The 18,783-nt window shown below is 32.9% G+C and overlaps 1 protein-coding gene across 12 annotated transcripts in view; it reads left to right on the forward strand.

Moving 5' to 3' along the window:
* The window catches only part of ZNF280D (zinc finger protein 280D), a 104,946-nt gene that overhangs the window by 72,157 nt on the left and 14,006 nt on the right, over positions 1–18,783 (forward strand). For 10 of the 12 annotated variants that reach the window (XM_074327704.1, XM_074327699.1, XM_074327703.1 and 7 more), the window contains 3 exons: positions 987–1,105; positions 1,248–1,284; positions 16,230–16,275. In XM_074327704.1, the coding sequence (XP_074183805.1) occupies positions 987–1,105; positions 1,248–1,284; positions 16,230–16,275 (202 nt within the window). Of the gene's footprint in view, positions 1–986; positions 1,106–1,247; positions 1,285–1,407; positions 1,833–1,882; positions 2,484–16,229; positions 16,276–18,783 lie in introns of those variants that run through there. The other 2 variants (XM_074327705.1, XM_074327708.1) reach the window with 2 other exon arrangements.

An 18,783-nucleotide genomic window follows, 5' to 3' on the forward strand; every position in this document is an offset into this window, starting at 1 on the left:
GGCCAGTGTCACATACTGTAATATGCCAGTTATCTTTATTTCAAATAGCAAATCTACACAGTTTAATATAATGAGTATAAAAACTATTCCTGAATTCAACAAAAGGTTTTGATGTCTATGGGGATTGTTTCCCAGCTTTTTTGAAAAGGTATAATCATCACATAATTCATTTAAGAACTATAGCCCTCAGTGAAGTTTTGTTAAGGAAACAAGTAGTTTAGGCTACAGCAAGTGGGCCAGTTCCAAGTGCTGGGATGCTGAGGAACTCAAGCTTTGGACTTTAATAGTGAATTAACTACTTTAATTAATTCAGTGTTAAATAAGAATAGTACAAACCTTGGATGGTTGTGATGAGAATCAAATGAAATTATATGGATATAATTATAATGAAATAATATGAAAAAACCTTTAACACATACACATTGTATGTAGTTGATGACAGCTACAACATGATCTATGTTTAAAGCCTTCACATTTCTAATTTTTCCTCACATAAATTAAACCCTAGATTGTCAGCTTTGTAAGAGCACACTCTGTTTTTTTCATTTATATTCACAATACAATACACTGTGGTGTATGTACAGTAAGTGTAAAGACAGCCTTAGTAAATGTGTGTTGAGTGAATGAATACTGTACTCTTGCACTATAGATGGGCAGAGGCACAGGTAGATTGTGACTTGTTGAAGTAACACAACTTGTTAGTGGAGCCAGGACTGGGCTGTAGGTCTCTTGACTCCTGGCTTTTAGCAACTAGTATGAGAGGTAAACATTTATAAAGAAAAATCATGTCTGTAAATAGATGATAGTATAATTTGCATATGGTTGTGCCATCTTCTAGAGAATCGTTTCTATTATACCAAGTTTATATAACAAAAATGGGAGTGATTTTATAACACAAAAAGCAAATATGGAAAAATAATCATTGAACTAGTATATGGATTTTCATAAAAGATAAAAAACCTTTTATACTTTTTTTTTTTTTTTAGGGGCATTACTCTAGTGTGCCTTAATTGTGATTTCCTAGCTGATGTTACTGGCTTAGATAATATGGCTACCCACTTAAGTCAACATGAAACTCATACTTGCCAAGTTGTAGTAGAGAAAGGTACGTGTATATATGATTGGTTTACTTTGGATTTTTTATATTTATTTCAGTATTTTTGGTGAGCCACAGTATGGGCTCTTTATGAAAGAGTTATTATATTTCATATGCTGTTTTAAATATAAAACTTTTCTTTTAATTTCAGTTTCTGTTTGTATCCCAACTTCTGAACATCTTTCTGAGTAAGTTTAATTTTTATTCAGTGCATTTTACTTTGATGGATATTAGCAGAATTGCATTTTAAAATGTACCATTAATAGAAATGAAAAATATTAAAGTATTTTGTTTTTTTGTTTTTTTTAAAGCTACTTGTTGAAATAGGTTCCTGCTCTATGGAGCTCGTGACCTGGTGCAAGACAAGTTGGAATTTCCTAAGTTCAAAGTTCTGAGATGTTTTCTTACACAAAGGCAGCTAAGCAGCCAAGTTCATAACACTAGCTCTCATTATTCAGCTTTTTTTCAGTTTCAAATGGGACTAGATTCTTATTCCACCTTATCTTTGTGTCAGGTTGACATATCTTAACATATGTTGTTTTCTCCGGTTGGCTCTCTCCAAAATAACTTCTGTTGCGATGGTTATTTCTTACTTTGCTTAAAATAATTTATTTTTCTCTAATGTATTTGCCTTCAAAATAATACATTCCAAATTATATGGCTGTTTGTCTTTTTGTCTGTTTTGTCTGCTTTCTTGATTTCTTGTAAGTCTTAAGTGTTTAGGCCCAATGATTGTCTTTTTCCTCATTCGTTGTCTGTCATTGTGCTGTTTTTCTTATTTTTCAGATGCAGAAGCAGCCCAGAGATTTCAAAAAATGTCCAGGATACACCTGGACAGTGTCCCCCTTCGACGGACACAACTGATGCCTGTTCTCTCTTTCCAAGGAATGTGAATAATTTGACTATGGGACCTGCTCTAGGTTGTGGTCTCAAGAAATCAGATCTTGGGGAGACTCCCTTATTTTATGGCTGGCCTCCCATAAGGATGATGCTGATTTAGCCAAAGATGGTCTCAAAGCCCACCAAATTGAGCACAAATTTCCATTGGGGACTTTGGCTCTTGATCTTAAACTTGTTGGTCACTTCTGGCCAAGAAAAGCCCGTTGAATCAATGCTTCAACATCCACGTTGAAGTTTAATCATTTTGGCAGCTGCCCTTTAAATCTTCTTCTAGCACGAACGCAGTCCAGGGAATATAAAAGCTCTGGTTGTTAGAAAACCGTGGTTATTTTCATGTCCTTGGAACAACAGGTCTCTACAATTATGTTCTAAAATTACAGTTATTTTTACTGTCATTTAAAATATATTGCCCAATACTAATTCTATAGTTTTTCAACAATACCAATTCTCAGATTTTTTATTTTTAATAAATTAATTTTGATAGTTGTTTTATGTTCTCTAAATTTATTTTATGATGTCTATTTTTATATTCTTTCCTTTAAAACTGTTTAGTGTTTGCTTTGTTAAGACTTTCAAGAGAGTCCCTAGAATTCTCTACAGATTCCCTATAACTGCCTGTTTAACAGCTTTTTTTCTTTTTTTAAAGATTTTATTGGGGAAGGGGAACAGGACTTTATTGGGGTACAATGTGTACTTCCAGGACTTTTTTTTCCAAGTCAAGTTGTTGTCCTTTCAATCTTAGTTGTGGGGGGTGCCGTTCAGCTTAAAGTTGTTGTCCTTTCAGTCTTAGTTGTGGAGGGCACAGCTCAGCTCCAGGTCCAGTTGCCATTGCTAGTTGCAGGAGGCGCAGCCCACCATCCCTTCCGGGAGTCAAACCAGCAACCTTGTGGTTGAGAGGACGCGCTCCAACCAACTGAGCCATCCGGGAGCTCAGCGGCAGCTCAGCTCAAGGTGCCATGTTCAATCTTAGTTGCAGGGGGCGGAGTCCACCATCCCTTGCTAGATTCGGAGGACCGGCAACCTTGTGGTTGAGAGCCCACTGGCCCATGTGGGAATCCAACCGGCAGCCTTCGGAGTTAGGAGCACAGAGCTCCAACCACCTGAGCCACCGGGCCGGCCCCAACAGCTTTTTAATTCGGCTGTTGTTCAGACCATTAGACATTATTATATTCTCTGTCTTATTTTGGGATTATTATTAACATCTTAATAATTGTGAGCTCTAAGGAGAAAATAATTAATAAAACCTTTTCTAGTAGAACTTAAAACAAGTTAAAGTTACATATTTGTATGGCTAACACATAGTATCTACTTAACCATTGGTGTAGTTCCTGTCGGTAAAGGTAACATTAAAAAATATGGGGGCCAGTACTTCACTTGTTTCCTTCATATATACCTGTGTGTATAAATATTTACATATTTATACATATTTATATATATTTATATAGATATTTCACATAGACATGTATATTTGAACAATTTCACATTTGTTTATTTTAGTTACATTGCATATAGGTCTATTAAACTGTTTTGATACTATTATTTTCTTTTAATTAAAAATCGTATTTTTTAAGTGCCTCAGGAATTATTTACTAATATACCAATTACAAATTTATTGAGTTTTAAAGGCAAGCAAAATGTCTTTTGTGATATTAGTTGCCATAAGGATAGGCAGACCCTGAATGTATACTCAGTTGTGTTTTTTTACTCTAAAATAAGAGCTGTTTTACTTGGAAATAGATTCAAAGCCAATTTAGATGACTACTTATTATGTAATGTGTTCCTTGCAATTAATAATCAAAAAATTTAATCCATTTATTTTAAACTTCTGAACTAATTTCTACTGTAACTTGATGATTTTCCAAAAGTTCTGAAAGTGCCTTGTACGTGGACTGGGTGGTATATTAGTCTTCATTTCCTTATCTGTCTCTAGGAAAGTCTTGTCATTCACCTTCTTTCTACACATGTTTAAAAATATTTATAAATTTTACCCAGAAACATCTTTTCCATTTTTAACATAAGTTCCTTTTTTGTTTACAGATATTTGTTCTACGTTGGTTATAGTTCAAAAATGGGATAAACTGCATTCTTGATATAACAGTATAGAAGTACTGCTTTGTGTTCTTCCATAGGACTTGAGACAATTGGTTGAATTTTAATTTGATGCTAACAAGTTTTAGCTTGAATTTGATCAAGTTATTCTAAAGTGTTTGTTCACTGATCAGAAATTGTCATTTCATGCATGTGTACTTTTGGTTACTACTGAATAAAAAGTGAGACTGGGTAAGTTTGAGTCCATCACCATTCTTAGAAAAAGTGACTCTTCAATTATAGCGACATGGATTCTTACCCCTATTTTGTCACATTTTTTAAAACACCTTGCCTCTTTGGGCCTCATTTATTTATTCTGTGGATATTTCTTGAGCATCTGATTTGTGCCTGGCACTGTTCTAGGTGCTAGAAAAATGGACTGAAATCTCTGTCCTCATGAAGGCTTATTTTTTAGTGTTGAAAGAGAGACAAAAAGGTAAATAAAGGATATAGTAGGTTAGCTGGTAGTCAATACAATGGAGAAAAATGAAGTTAGGGAAGGAGGATAAGGAGTAGGGGGTGAGAGTTTGTAGGCTGCCATTTAAAATTTGGTGGTCAGGGAAGGCCTCACTGAGAGATAATACTGGTTTGGGTGCAATTGAGTGCGCAAGAGGGAGACTAGTACAAGACGGGGCCTGCGAAGTAGTGTGGGCCATAAGCATTTGGCTTTTACTCTGAGATAAGAAGCCATTAGAGGATTTTTGAATAGAGTGTTTTATACCTCAGTAAAAACCACAATCAACAAAAAAAACGTCAATACAGAAAGTGTTTATTACTCTTGCTGCTGTCTTGAGAATAACCTGTAGAAGACTAAGGGCAGAATCAGGGAGATTAGTTAGGGGGCTATTGTAATAATCCAGGTAGGAGATGGTAAAGGACAGGCTAAGCTGCTAGTAGTGTAGGTGATACGAGGTTTGATTTGGGATATATTTTGAATTTGCTGATGATTTTGATGTGAAGTATGAGAGAAAGAGTGTTGAGGATGATTCCACAGTTATTAGTCTGAGCAATTGGAAAGATGGCATTGATATTAATTGAGGTGGGAAAGACTAGGAGGAATAGATTTGGGAGGGAAGATGAGGACTTTGATTTGCGACATATTTTAGATACCTATTAGATATCCAAGTGGATATGTCATTGTCATTCACCCGTATGAGTTTAGGGAAGTGTTCTAGGCTATAAATATCATTTATCATTTTAAAATGTCATAGGAATGAATACAACTAAAACTGGGGAAATCTGAATAAGATTGGTGTATTGAATCACTATCAGTATTCTGGTTATGATATTGTACTATAATTTTGTAAGATATTATCATTGGGGGAGACAGGACAATGGGTACACGGAATCTGTATATTATTTCTTAAAACTGCATGTGAATATACAATTGTCCCAAACCAAAAATTCAATAAAAATGAAGTCATGGGACTGTGTGAGGTCACCAAAGGATACAGTAGAGATAGAGAAAGGGCAAGGTCCACCGACTGAGCTCTGGGGAATCTGACAATAAAAGGTTAGGAAGATAAGGAGGAATTGGCAAAGGAAACTGAAAAAGAATGGCCAGTGATGTGGGAAGAAAACCAAGTAAGTGGTGGTGTCCATGGACCCTTGGTTCCCTGTTTGTAAATGAGTGCTAACTTGTTCTACTAGAGTTCTGAGATTCTGTAATTCAATATTGGTTTTACCTGCATGTCATAAGTTGTTATTTTGAGATGAATTCAGAATGCCACATATGCTTATCTCCAGTAGCAGAAACAAGGACTCCTTTTGACCTTGAGAAAATTAAATTGTTCACATTATTCCTCAGCACGTTTAACTCTCTACACATATTCTTGTAAAAGTAGTTCTCTTAAATTTCTATAAAAGAACGTAACTAGGTCAGTGTTTCCCAGACATTGTACTGTAGAACTAATGTCCATAATTTATCAATTGTCTGGGGGGAAAAGTTTCCATGGTCAAATAAATTTAGGAAATGCAAGTTAAAGTTAAATAGATTCTTTAATATGGGATTTTTTGGGCCTGTGGATATCTAAGAGAAGATTTATTTGATATTTGAATTTTTTTCCTTCAGTATTTATTAACTTCTTAACATTAACCTTCATAGAATAGTGTGTAGAATGCTGATGTAATCATTCTTTGGATTTTCTGAATTGGGAAATAAAAAGTAGTTGTGTAGAGTATTGACTGTAAGGTGGACCCCTAGACATTTTCTTCATGTTTATGAATCATTTGTAAGATGAAGTTTATAACTGTATACTAGCAGTGTTTCATTTTTGTAGTTTTAGAAAGCTTATCAAGAAAAATATCCTCATTATTATGTTTGTAAAATCTAAGAAATACATAATAGGGACAGACCAGTTATTAACTTATCCTGCCTGCCTCTGATGGTAGTGGTAAGGGATATTTTTGTTAGAGGGTATGGTTGCTTTACATGATTTCATACCAAGAAGCTTAAGACTCTCTCATAATTAGTTTTAGGTTCTCTCTGTAACTGTTGTGCTTAGTTCATCAGTCTACCCACTTACCTACTTTTCTTGAGACTGTTTCTATTTCCAGCCTTTTATTGTCTGTTAAGGAGTTTCTTATTATGTAATATTTTGCTTCCTGCTTAAACATCATCAGGTGGTCTGCTTGGTATTAAGAATAGGAGATTTGATACCTAGCTCCACATTAAACCCTCTAAGACCCTTACAAGGACAGTGTGGTATCGTAGTTAAAGAGCATAAGCTCTGAAGTTCATTGTCTAGTTTGGAGTCCTATGCTGCTGTTTATTAGATGTGTGATTTCGTATCGGTTACCGGACTTCTGGTTCCCATCCCTCAGAAGGAATTAAATGAGTTAGTATATGCATATATTATTTAGAGAGTGATTGGCACTATACATAGAAAGCACTATACAAATGTAAAGTTACTATTGTTACTATTATATTACTACTACTCATGATTTTATTTCCGCCTGCATTTTATTCACGTAGAATTAACCTAATCTTTAGTCTGTTTTTCATTCTAACTTCCCCATATAATTTTCACAGGTCATTTCTGTTTACTTTCTTTTATTAACCCAGTATACCTTTCTTTAGAATTATTGTTGAAGCACATATTAGTCATATAATTAGATTTTTGGTGTCTAAAGCTCACTAAACCTATATTTTTAGGGAATGTCGACGAATGTTCCTAGGTTCATTTTAATCATAACTGTTTTTTATAAGTAGTATAAATAGTATTTTTTTCTAAATTATACTGCCTTATGCTGACCACACTGTGGTTCATCTAAGACTTCCAGCCCACTTCTCTGATTGTGAAGACTTTCTGCAGCTTCATTCTAGTCACTTTGATATTTGACCATATGGAAGAGTGTACTCTCATCTACAAACTTGGAGAGGCTACTGTGAATGTCAATTTTTGTATCACTTACTGAAATATAGGAACATACTATTTTTTAATCCTCCACATTGAAAAATATCTTTATCCATACCACTGTGAAGTATGGTATTGTGAAAAGAGTGCAACTTTGAAATAAGGCAGTCCTACTCATAGGTTTAAATTCTAGTTTTATATCTAATCAGCTCTATAGCCTTGAGAAAATGACTTAACCTTACTGAGCCTCATCTTCCTCACCAGTGAAAGGTATGTAATAAATCATTGGAGAGTGGCTGTAAGAAATAGAGATAATGGAAATTAAATTAGTTAAATTATTAATTTAAACAGTTAACATTATTTAAATAGTTAAAATTATGTAGTCAAATAATTAATTAAAATCTGTAGCACTGGCCTGACAGAAAGTCAATAAATGCATGCTGCTTCTGCCATTGCTGCTGCAGCTGCTACTGCTACTAATGCTAATACTGTTACTGTCATTCCTGCTGCTGCTCCAGCTGCTACTATTGCTGTTACTACTATTATTATTGCTACTTCTGATGACAGGACATCATGGGAACTACATACCAGTAGACTCTTCACCTCACTGAGAGTTTTAGTGACAGTCCATCTGTGCTGCAGTTATTTGTAATTTTGGCTTATAGTTCACAGGTCTTTCCAGTATGTTCCTCCAGATTGTTGGGTAGATGACATATTATTGCAGTGTTTCAATTGCATCTCGAATAATTTTCTAATGTCAGAATTATATATTCTGACTTGTCTAATGATTACAAATGGACACCCTTGTTGACAACTAGTATATACTCCTCTCCGTTTAGGGGGAAAACATTCCTTTTGAGGTTGCAGGATCCCTTCTTTAAGGAAAACTTTTTATTATCATCAGGCATTCATTTCCCATAATCTTGGCTACTTATCCAATACTACTAAGTTTATGAAAGTGTATAATTGTGCTAGTAACAATAATAAAATTGTTTTTTGTTTGTTTTTTATTAGACCTTTGAAGTGATTTTTTGTCTTAATTCTGCTTTTCTCAGATGTTAGATTGCAACTCAGTCATGGAATTGCTCTTTTCTACCTGTTTCTCCTTTATCTCTATTTTTCCTCTTTTTCTATCTTCTTTAGTATATCCATCTGGACAGATTAATTAGAATAGAAGTTAAGTTAAGTTTTGCATAGTTCATTTTCTTGACAAAAATTTGAGAATACAAAGATATTTCTCTCTAGCATATCTTCAGAGCATTCAAATTTGTAGTAAATCCATAGTAATTTGAGCTTGAAAAACTAGGCTATTTAACTATTTGTCTATTTTATTTATTGAATCTAATGTCCTGAAAGCCACACAGTTGAAAGTGATTTTAAAAGTTGATTTAGTTCTCTCAGTGACTTCCAAGTAAGTTTGTTCTAAGCATAGTATAATAGAAGAACACTGACTGGAGTTAAAATATCAGAGTTCAAGGCCCAGCTCTCTCACTTATTCACTTTATAGTCAAGTTACTTTAGCTTCTTCATCTGTGAAATGAGATTGAAAATAATCTTTCTACTACTGTTTTGAAGATTCAAAAGAGATGTAAAATATATTTTACAGATAAAAATTTATGTGTATTTTATAATATTAAATCCCCTTAATTTAAAGATAATAAGAAATGAAAATGGAAAAATGACTTTTCTTGAAACTGAGTTCCTCTCTTGCATTTCAGAATGGCTACTGGGTTTTATACTTAGCACCAATAGTAACTACATGGCTCTTTCATAGTATAATATAGATAACTCTTACATATATTCATTGACACCTAACATTAATTCCCTACCTTCTCTGTGAAAGACTACGTCAAGTACTGGAAATGAAAATATGAATAAGACATGGATCATGCCCCCAGGGTAATTACAGAATGAGGCAGTCAGAAATGTAGATACCTAATCCACATCTTTATAAGGTCACACAGTAAATTGATTTCATAATCAGTTAAACCACTAACACCATGTATGTAATTTGCTATGTAACCAAATCTTTAGCAACTGTAAATCATTTTTCCTTTGCAAAGTGGATGCAATATATTTGCTCCTGGCATGTGATTGCCAATCAGTAGATAGCTATGTGTCAAAATATGGTGGTTCTGGCAGGTTGGACTTCTGCCTTTGATATCTGGTAAGCACGGAACCATGCGAGTTTCAGTGAAATAGAAAGATAAATAATTACAGTAGTTCTTCACTTAGGGCAAACTGTACCAACTTCTAGTGATTCTGAGGTTATGACCATTTTTTAAAAAGTCTCTTGGTCCTGAGAGTAGTTGCTTGAAGAATATAAATAAGTATCCAGGGCTTAATTCAATATTGCCAACAAAATTTTTCAAAATAACAAAATAGAGTCCTAGTCCGATATTAAAGTCGTCTGCCTCCATTGATGGTCTTACTGTTTGCTTCACATTTTTACACACAAATATTTTGTTTCTCTTGATTCCTTTTCTCTGTCTTCACTAGTTCTTTCTTCTGTCTACAATGATTTTTTTTTTGCTTTATCTTCCTTAATTTTAGATGACCAAATTTGTGTCTGGTATTTTTGCTTTAAACATCTTTTCCATAGACTTGTTTGCCTCAAGCATTTTTGCATAACTAATTGGCTTTAAGGCAGTTTTGCCATAAAAAAGATAAAATAACTTGTTGCCAGTTTGTTTGTTTGGTTTCAACTGATTGACTGGTTTCATTTCTCCATTGATTCAATACTCCCATTTTTATATTATATAAATCTTAGGCCTCAAAATGATAGTGAGAAGTCGATAGTAGGGCTGTCTTAAAATAGTGGATGATAACAATTATGTATATCAACATGATAGAACACATAGTGATAAAACTTACTAGAAGTGTAAAATAAGAGAGTATCAAGCCGGATTACGTCTCAACTAGAAAATGATAACATATGAGTTCACAAATTTTTTAGTGATCAAATCATCTTTCCCATCTGTCAAAACCAAAAGTTTACCAAGCTATGGCAAATACAAAAGTAGTAATTCACACCAGTCTTTGAGGGCATTAATTACTGATTCTTTAGCTAATTTAGATACAACAACTTGTTTTTTAATGCTGTCTTTACCAAATTTATCAGTGAGTATTAGAAGTTGAAGGGAAAGAAGAATCAGGCTCCTCCTATCCCCCCAAAAAGGAAATGGTTATGATTCCTGATGAGTATACGTTGATTTTCTCTTTTTTACTGCAAAATTGCCTTATGGCCAATTAATTATGTGATGAAAATGTTTGCAGCAAAAATGCTTGCCGCAAACATGTCTATGGTGAATATGTTTGTGGCGAAAGTACCTAGAACTGACCAAATCATACCCAGGTGTTCAAAAATGTGTAGATTATTTCATACTAGAGCAAATAGGGCTGGTCTTAACAGAAGTAGACCAGCAATCAAATTAGTATCTAATGTATTGTGCTTAAGGGTGGGGGGATGTTTGGCAGGGGAAAAAAATCTCAAAACATTGAAGATAAATTCTGGACAATAAGATTAATTAATTCCCGACTCTATCCATGGCAGCCAATAGTTAACATTTATTGAGCATGTACCATGTGCCAGACACTCTTATAAGTGTTTTACATTTATCAACTCAATTGTCACAAACTAATTTGGTATGCAGTTATTGTTCCATTTTATGGATGAGATAACTGAGGTACAGATAATAATTTGCTAGAGGTCACATAACTGTTAAGAGGAGAGCCTCAATTTAAATTATGGCAGTCTGTCTTCAGAAATTAAAAGTATTAGGTTGGTGCAAAGCGAATTGCGGTTTAAAAAGTTAAAAATAATTGCAAAATCTGCAATTGCTTTTGCACCAACCTAATATATTCCTTCTCTGGTTGTACTTGTGATTCCAGATGTACTTCGTGTTTTGTTTATAATTGGCTGAGGAACTGAATGGGACGGAACTTCAATGTGAAGGCCCCCTGTTTCCACAGCAAGGTAGGCAGTTGTAGCAGTGAGACCAGAATCTAGCCTCCTAATCTTATAGCAGTATTACTATGTTATAGGGGTAATAGAATATTTCAGTAAACAATGGCATAAATTCTTCTATTAGTAATATTTGGGAGTAATACTCAGTATGTTTTAGAATGGAAAACGTCTGGAGAGATCAGTTAAGCTTTTTCACTTTTCCTGATATAACTTATTGGGGAGCCTGATTCACAGGAGAGGAATTGGCTGTGAGGAAGTACAGTGGAAATTTGAAGAACCATCACTTTTAACCCTGGTTCTGTTGCTTAATGAGTTTATTATGTTACCATTTTTAGGCCTTATATTTTCTCATCTACAAGATGGGGGAAGTTGGATAATATATTCTCTTAAGACTAGTCTAACCTAATACGCTATGATTTTCTGAGTTGAATTGTTGATTAAATGAAAAATAATAAATTGTAATAAAAATGGAGGGGTCATGCTCTGGATGATGATTTTAGGATTATCTATATAGAAGTGATGGTAGGGATTGTACCTAAGGATGCGATATACAAGACTGAGCAAGTCAGGTCTGAGTGGTAAATGTTTCCCTATGAATGTTCCACAGGGACCACAAATTCAGTATGTCCAAAACTGAATTCATTTTTCCTGCAAAATATGCTTTTTCTCGCCTCAAATTCCCTATCTTGGTTAATGGCATTACCGTTCTTTTGCCACTCAAATGCAGACATTTGAGCGGTCATATTTGCTCTCTTCGTTTACATTTATCTAGTTGGTACTTACATTCTGTTGGTTTTACCTTGTTTATTGTCTGCCTAAACTTCTCTTCCCTGTGACACTGCTACTGCTTTGACACAGTCTATCTCTTATTTCGACTCCTTGACTAGAGCCTATCATCCTCTTCTAATACCGTCCTGTTTCTTTCTGATGTACAAATCTGATCAGACTTTCCTATTAGCCTTAGAATTAAGTTCTTAGCATAAACACTTTAGCATGGCAATCAAGACTTTTCCTGAAGAGGCGCTTGCTATCTCTTCAGTTGCATCTCCAAGTTATTCTTTCTTGTTCCCTACATACCTGTCGTATGAGACCACTCATATCATTGGCATCTTGTTTTATATTTCTTTGCAGTTGTTCTGTTTTGAATCCCCTTTCCCTGCTTTGCTATAACTCTTGCTCTTGCTGCGAACTAAGTTCACTGTAGTTTCTTCACTGCTTCCTTGCCTCTTTCACCTTCATAGTGGCTTAGTCCTTTATTGCAGCCACTGAGTCATATAGATGTCGCTCTTCTAACACTTATCAAAATTCTGTTGTTTCACAACATTTTTTTCAAAATGTTTCCTTGACAGTGAACTTCTTGAAAGGAAGGACTGTGTCTTTGGGTGGAACTCTTAGCACAGTGCCTGTTATATGTTGAACCCAGTTAAATGTTTAGCTCAGTTACCAGTCCATACATAATATCTGTTAACACGTCTCAGAACAAATGATCAGAAATGGTGCACTAGATGTTTTACTATTATTTATTAGTATTATGATTACTATCTTAAACTTAATCCCGAATGTCTAAGTAGAGGGTGTTGACAACTGGTAGACTTTACTAACAGCTTATTGTGCAACCTCTTTCCAGCTTTTTTAGTATGCTTACAAGTGTTCTTAAATTGAACATTATGTCTTGAAACTCAGCATTGAAATTTTTGGCTTTTAAATGTTTTTTGGGGAAAAAAAGAATGTGGCCTGGCTGAAATGAATCTGAACATTTTTCACCTTATAGCTCCTCCCTTTGTTTCAGGGTATGTTTATAGTGTGAATGAAACTTCAAAAGAACACACTAATGTAATTGATCCAAAATATTCATTTTACATATAGCCTTGAATTGGTCATCTGACCTGTAGAAAAATGCAAGTAGGAACATTTATTTCATTTTAAGTTTTAGAGGGAAAGGCTTGTCCTTGAGAAATAGGCCAGAAAGATCTATTTCAGCAGGTTTATATACAGAAGAAAAATTACTTATTTGCAATCTTAATCTCTAATGATCTGTTGTTGAAATTGATCACCAGTCAAGTCTTCTGTTCTCTTTACATTGAAATCTTTAATAGTGTTTGTTTTAAATGATATAGTACGATTACCTATAAAAAATGACTGCAACATTCATAGGTGAAAAACATAATTATCTAATGGCAGGTCGTTAGCTCAGAACTTTGAGCTTAGCAAATTTCACGGTCTTCTACCAAGTAAGTGAATATCACAAATGATGACTATTTCAGCAGGTATCTTTAATGAGTAAGGGTTACAGGTAAGAACGTTTTTTTCTTTTCCAAAAGTGTTAATGATGTAGTCATAGTGTATTATAATTTGTTAATCCTAAAGTATGCTTTTCTAGTTATAAAAATGTAACGTACATTTTAGTGATGAATGTATGACTCAGTGAAATTTTGTATTGTGTGCTTTTCTAACTTTTTAGATTTGTTTTTCTAAATGTTTTGACTGGTTATTACAATAACGTTTCTCAAACAGAATACCAGTATGGTTAAAGCCCAAACAAGATTGGGATGATAGGCCTCTTAATGCTAGTTATTTCAATAACTTACTTCGTTCTCATTTATCAGTTTCTTAGCCAGAGTAATAAAAACCTCTGTCACCAACCAACCTTGCAGAGATATTATAAGGCCTCAATTTCCTTGGTTAAAATGCAATAATAGTAACACATGCTTCAATTTATTAGAATAGCTATATGTGAAAATGGTTCACATGATAATATTTCTTGTATAAGAATGTAAGGTCTTATTTTAATAACCTTTTCAACAGTAGGATGAAAAGGAAAATCCTTTTATAAAATATTTTGAGACTACTTTGTGACCAATGTGTTTTAGTTTTTCAGGTTTTGAGTTTAAGATTATTAAATGCTTAGAAATAAAATTTGTAATTTACAAATTTATTTCAAAACTTCATTAATCCAATATCTACTTTTTGTTTCATCAGACTAATTTTTGTGTTTTTTTACTACTTTATACACATTATTCTTAAAATTATTTTTCTGTATAAAATAATTACAGCAGTGAAGTTGTACTGTAACACTTGATGTTAGTTCATCTTTATGAATATTATTGTTCACAATTAAATACTTGAGAGAATTCATAGTCTTTAACCCTAAAATGATTGACATTTGTGCATTTTGTTAATTTTTTTGTGCAAGTTTTATTCATTTAAATTTGTTTAACAAATTACTTCTAATTTTTGTAATATATTACCAATATAGTGCTTCTACAAAAAAGGACATGCCTATTTTAAATTGTTTGCAATTTCATGAATAACTAAAATATAGATAAGGATTTTATACAGTTTTATTAGTGCCTAGTAAGGCATTAGCAGTCTTCATGTGTGTCCATGAAATTTAAGTTACCGTATTTTGCAGTATATAATGCGCTCCCGTGTATAATGTGCACCCACGTTTTAGGCCCAAACTTTCAGGGGAAAAAAATCTTTCATTTTAGTATTTTAATTCAAATTTTTATTTGTTTATATTTAGGTACTTGTTTTTTGTATTATAAAGGAATTTTTTTAGCATTTATTTTTTAACATATTATGGTACAAGAAATTTTATGTAACAAATAATTACAAAACACAAGAACAGATACAAGGTACAAGAAATTGATGTACCTGTAACAAATTTATGATTTTTACGCATCAGAAGGCCAAGAACTCTTCGTCATTGCAAGTTTGTTGTAAGTTAAACAAAAACCTATTATTGCATTCCAGGATATTATTTAGCATACAGATATGGTTATTGATTTCTAGAGTTATACTTTTAACTCATACTCATAAATGAAAGACTTAAAAACATTTATATTGATATGGAATTGATAAAACCCATGTATAATGTACACACTTATTTTTCCCTCACAAACTTGGGCAAAAATTGTGTATTATACACGGCAAAATACGGTAGTATAGTTGTTGCTTATGTTAAATGTATTAATGCTTAAGTATAGATAGTAAACCTTCATATAGTTATGAAGCACTTAACTGTATTCATGTTATTTCAGATCTAGTAGGCACCCTAATTATGTAGATTAAAATTGAGTTTAATATATAATATTAGCAAATGGTATTTAGTCATCAACAGTTTTTAAAACAAAAATCTTTCGGAGAAGCTAGCTTTTATATTAAATTAAAAAGATTTTATAGATGTCATATGCATTTCTTAATGTATAAGTTACAATTAGTATATTTTTAGAAATGAAGATGTTTAAAAAATTTATAGTTAATAATTGAGCTATGCTTGTAAAGAGTTTTAAGAGAATACATCCTCCAAAATTATTTCTGTGATTTTATCACCTCTAGACTAAGTTAATGGTAGCATATATTGAAATGGTATTATCATATTAAATTTCACAATAGATAAAATATCTTTTCTCTCTTTTTAAGTCCTATAGTAGTCAGTAGTGATGCATATTATATATATTAACCATATGGCCTGCTTTTATTTTTTAAAATGTAATTGTTTTTTGAAACTGTTTTACTAACGTGTTAATATTTTCTGTTTTAAATTGTATTTAGCATAGAGAACAGTTCTTAAGTGCTCTTGTTTTTAAAGAAAGAAATACATGTCTATTCATTTATTTAACACATTTATTGAATCTGCTGTTTATTTTCTTGCATTTTTTCCCCTTAAAATATTTATAGAGGTCATTTACTTTTACAGTATAAGATGTACATTAGTTTAGACTTACATTTTATTTATTTTAAGCATGCAAAAGAACTGTTTCATATTTTTCCATTTTAATTATAAAATAAAATATTCAATACTTATTTTGTTTTCAAGATTAAAAAATGAAGCTCCCGCTGAGAAACAAGAACCTGTGTCTGAGGTAAATTTTGTTTTATTTTTATACCTTAACGTTTTACACATTTAGAAAGTATTGTTGGTGTGATTTTTAAAACATTTTAATTCAATGTGTGTACATCAGTAACAATTGTTGGCATCTTATCAGGAAGAATTGAGATTTTGTTTTTTGTTTTCATTTGACATAAAAATATCTAACCCTCAGAAAAATTGTAAGGTGATTTTGTTTTGACAAAGACATTATATATTTCACTTGCCTATTATTTAGTTTAATGAAAATGAGTTTATGACTTGACAATCCTGAAATCAGTAAAATCTCAAACATTTGGTACATTGGAAAATTATTCTTTCCAGATGATTTAATTTTCTGGGGAATTTAGACTGTCAAAAGATTTGACTAATATTTAAAATAGAAATATTTTGGATATATAGTAACTATGTCTTAGCTGTCTTAAACCAGCACTGAGTATATAACACTCATAGTTACCATATAAATGTTACTTATTGGGCAGTCTAATAAATGAGAAATTTCTAAAGTTAAAAATAATTTTGCATAAGTGCTTCCTTTCTTGATTTCAAGTTTTAAAATATTCCTTAACATTACTTGTTTCTTTCTGAGTTTAATGAAGTGAGGCAGGTTCAGTATTTATCTTTTGAATAGCATTTCTGTCTTGTAAAATGAATAACTGAAACAAACCTAGGGAGAAGCAGCAGCCTTCTTCCAACCGGCTTGTTTTTATTATACCACAGAAAGTTTTCTTTGGTTTGAAAGATATTTAATTATAAATAAATTTCTTTAATAGATACAGGATATTTTGGTTTTCTGTTTATTCTTGAGTGAGTTGTGGTAGTTTGTGGTTTTTGAGGAATTGGTCCATTTTATCTGAGATGTTGAATTTGTGTGTATAAAGTTGTAGTATTTCTTTATTCTTTTAAATGTGGGTTCTACAGTGATAATTCTTTCTTTCATTCCTGATATTGATAGTTTTTGTATTCTTTTTCATGTAGTTGTCCTATATTTTACTTTTACATACAGAGGTTATAAAGACAATACATTGTTGCTGTTTTTGCTTTAGTCAGTTAATTTAAGAGCAATTAAAAACTTTAAAAAATAATTTTACATTTACCTTCATTTTTACCATTTCCAACATTCTTCATTTCTTTATGAAGCTCTCCTTTTCTGTCTAGTATCATATTCCTTTGGCCTAAAAAACTTCCTTTGATATATCTTATTACAGATCTACTGATAATTAATTCTTCCTTGATTCTTTTTCATTTAAAACATTTTCTTTTCACAGTTTTATAAGATATTTTTGGTGATTATTGAACTCTGGGTTGATATACTGCTGGTTTTCTTTCGGTAGTTTAAAGAAGTTATTTTATTATCTCTTGGCTTGCGTATTTTCTGACAAGATGTCTTAACTGTAATTTTTATCTTTGTTTCTATATATGTGTGTAATGTGTCATTTTTCTTTGGTTGTCCTCAAGATTTTACCTTTATCTTGTCTTTAGTCCTCATTATTTTGAACACGATATGTCTAAATCTGGTTAGGTCATTTGTTTATTTATATGTTTATCTGTTTGTGTATTTATATATTTTTTTTTGTATTTATCTTGTTTGGTGTTCTCTGAGATATTCTATATCTTCTTTTTCTGGGGTTCTGATTGTACATGTGTTATGTCATTTGATGTTAGTCCCTGTTCTTAGACGCCCTGTTCTGGTTTTCACTCCCCACTTCATACTTCACACACACTTTTGTGTGTGTATGTTTCAATTTGGATAATTTCTGTCTATTGACCTAGTCACCCATCTTCAGTTTTACTGATTTATTTTTCAGTTGAGCCCATCAAAGGCATTTTTCATCTCTGTCATTGTGGTTTGTTGGTTGGTTTTTCTAGCATTTGCATTGATTCTTATAGTTTCTGGCTCTCTGCTAAAATTCCCATTCTGGTCATGCACATTGTCCTCCTTTTTTTAACGAAGTATTTAAGATATTAATCAAAGTAATTTAAAGTTTTCTGTCTGTTGGTTCCAACAGCGGGTTCATACCCAAGTCTGGTTCTGCTGGTTGCTTTGTCTCTTGATAGTGCATTTTTCCCCTTGCTTTTGTGTGTGTTGTATAGTGTTTGTTTGAAAGCGAGACATTATAGTATGTAGGACTGAGATAAAAGTATTAATATCTGAAAGTGGGCTTTCCTTTTCTTACATTAGGTCATTGGTGTGGGTCCACATAGTAGTGAGTTGAACCTGGATTTTTATTTTCTTGTGGCTACTATTACCCTCAATGTACCACCAGGTTCAATTCCTCTAGGTTTTGTGTTTGTCATGGGACTTACATTGCTGGAGTTTTTTTCTTAATGTCCTTACTCCACACTCAACTTGACTCTTTCCCTGTGAGACTGAGCCTCAGACCCTGTCTCTCTCTCTACGCTCTTGTTTCTTCCAGCAAAATGCTATTGCTTATTATCTAATGTTTGCTAGCCTGGTGGTGGGTGGTGAGGAGTGGGGTGATACTCTCTGTTGTTTTGGTTT

This window comes from Rhinolophus sinicus, linkage group LG03, assembly GCF_036562045.2.
Source record: "Rhinolophus sinicus isolate RSC01 linkage group LG03, ASM3656204v1, whole genome shotgun sequence".
Lineage (NCBI taxonomy): Eukaryota > Metazoa > Chordata > Mammalia > Chiroptera > Rhinolophidae > Rhinolophus > Rhinolophus sinicus.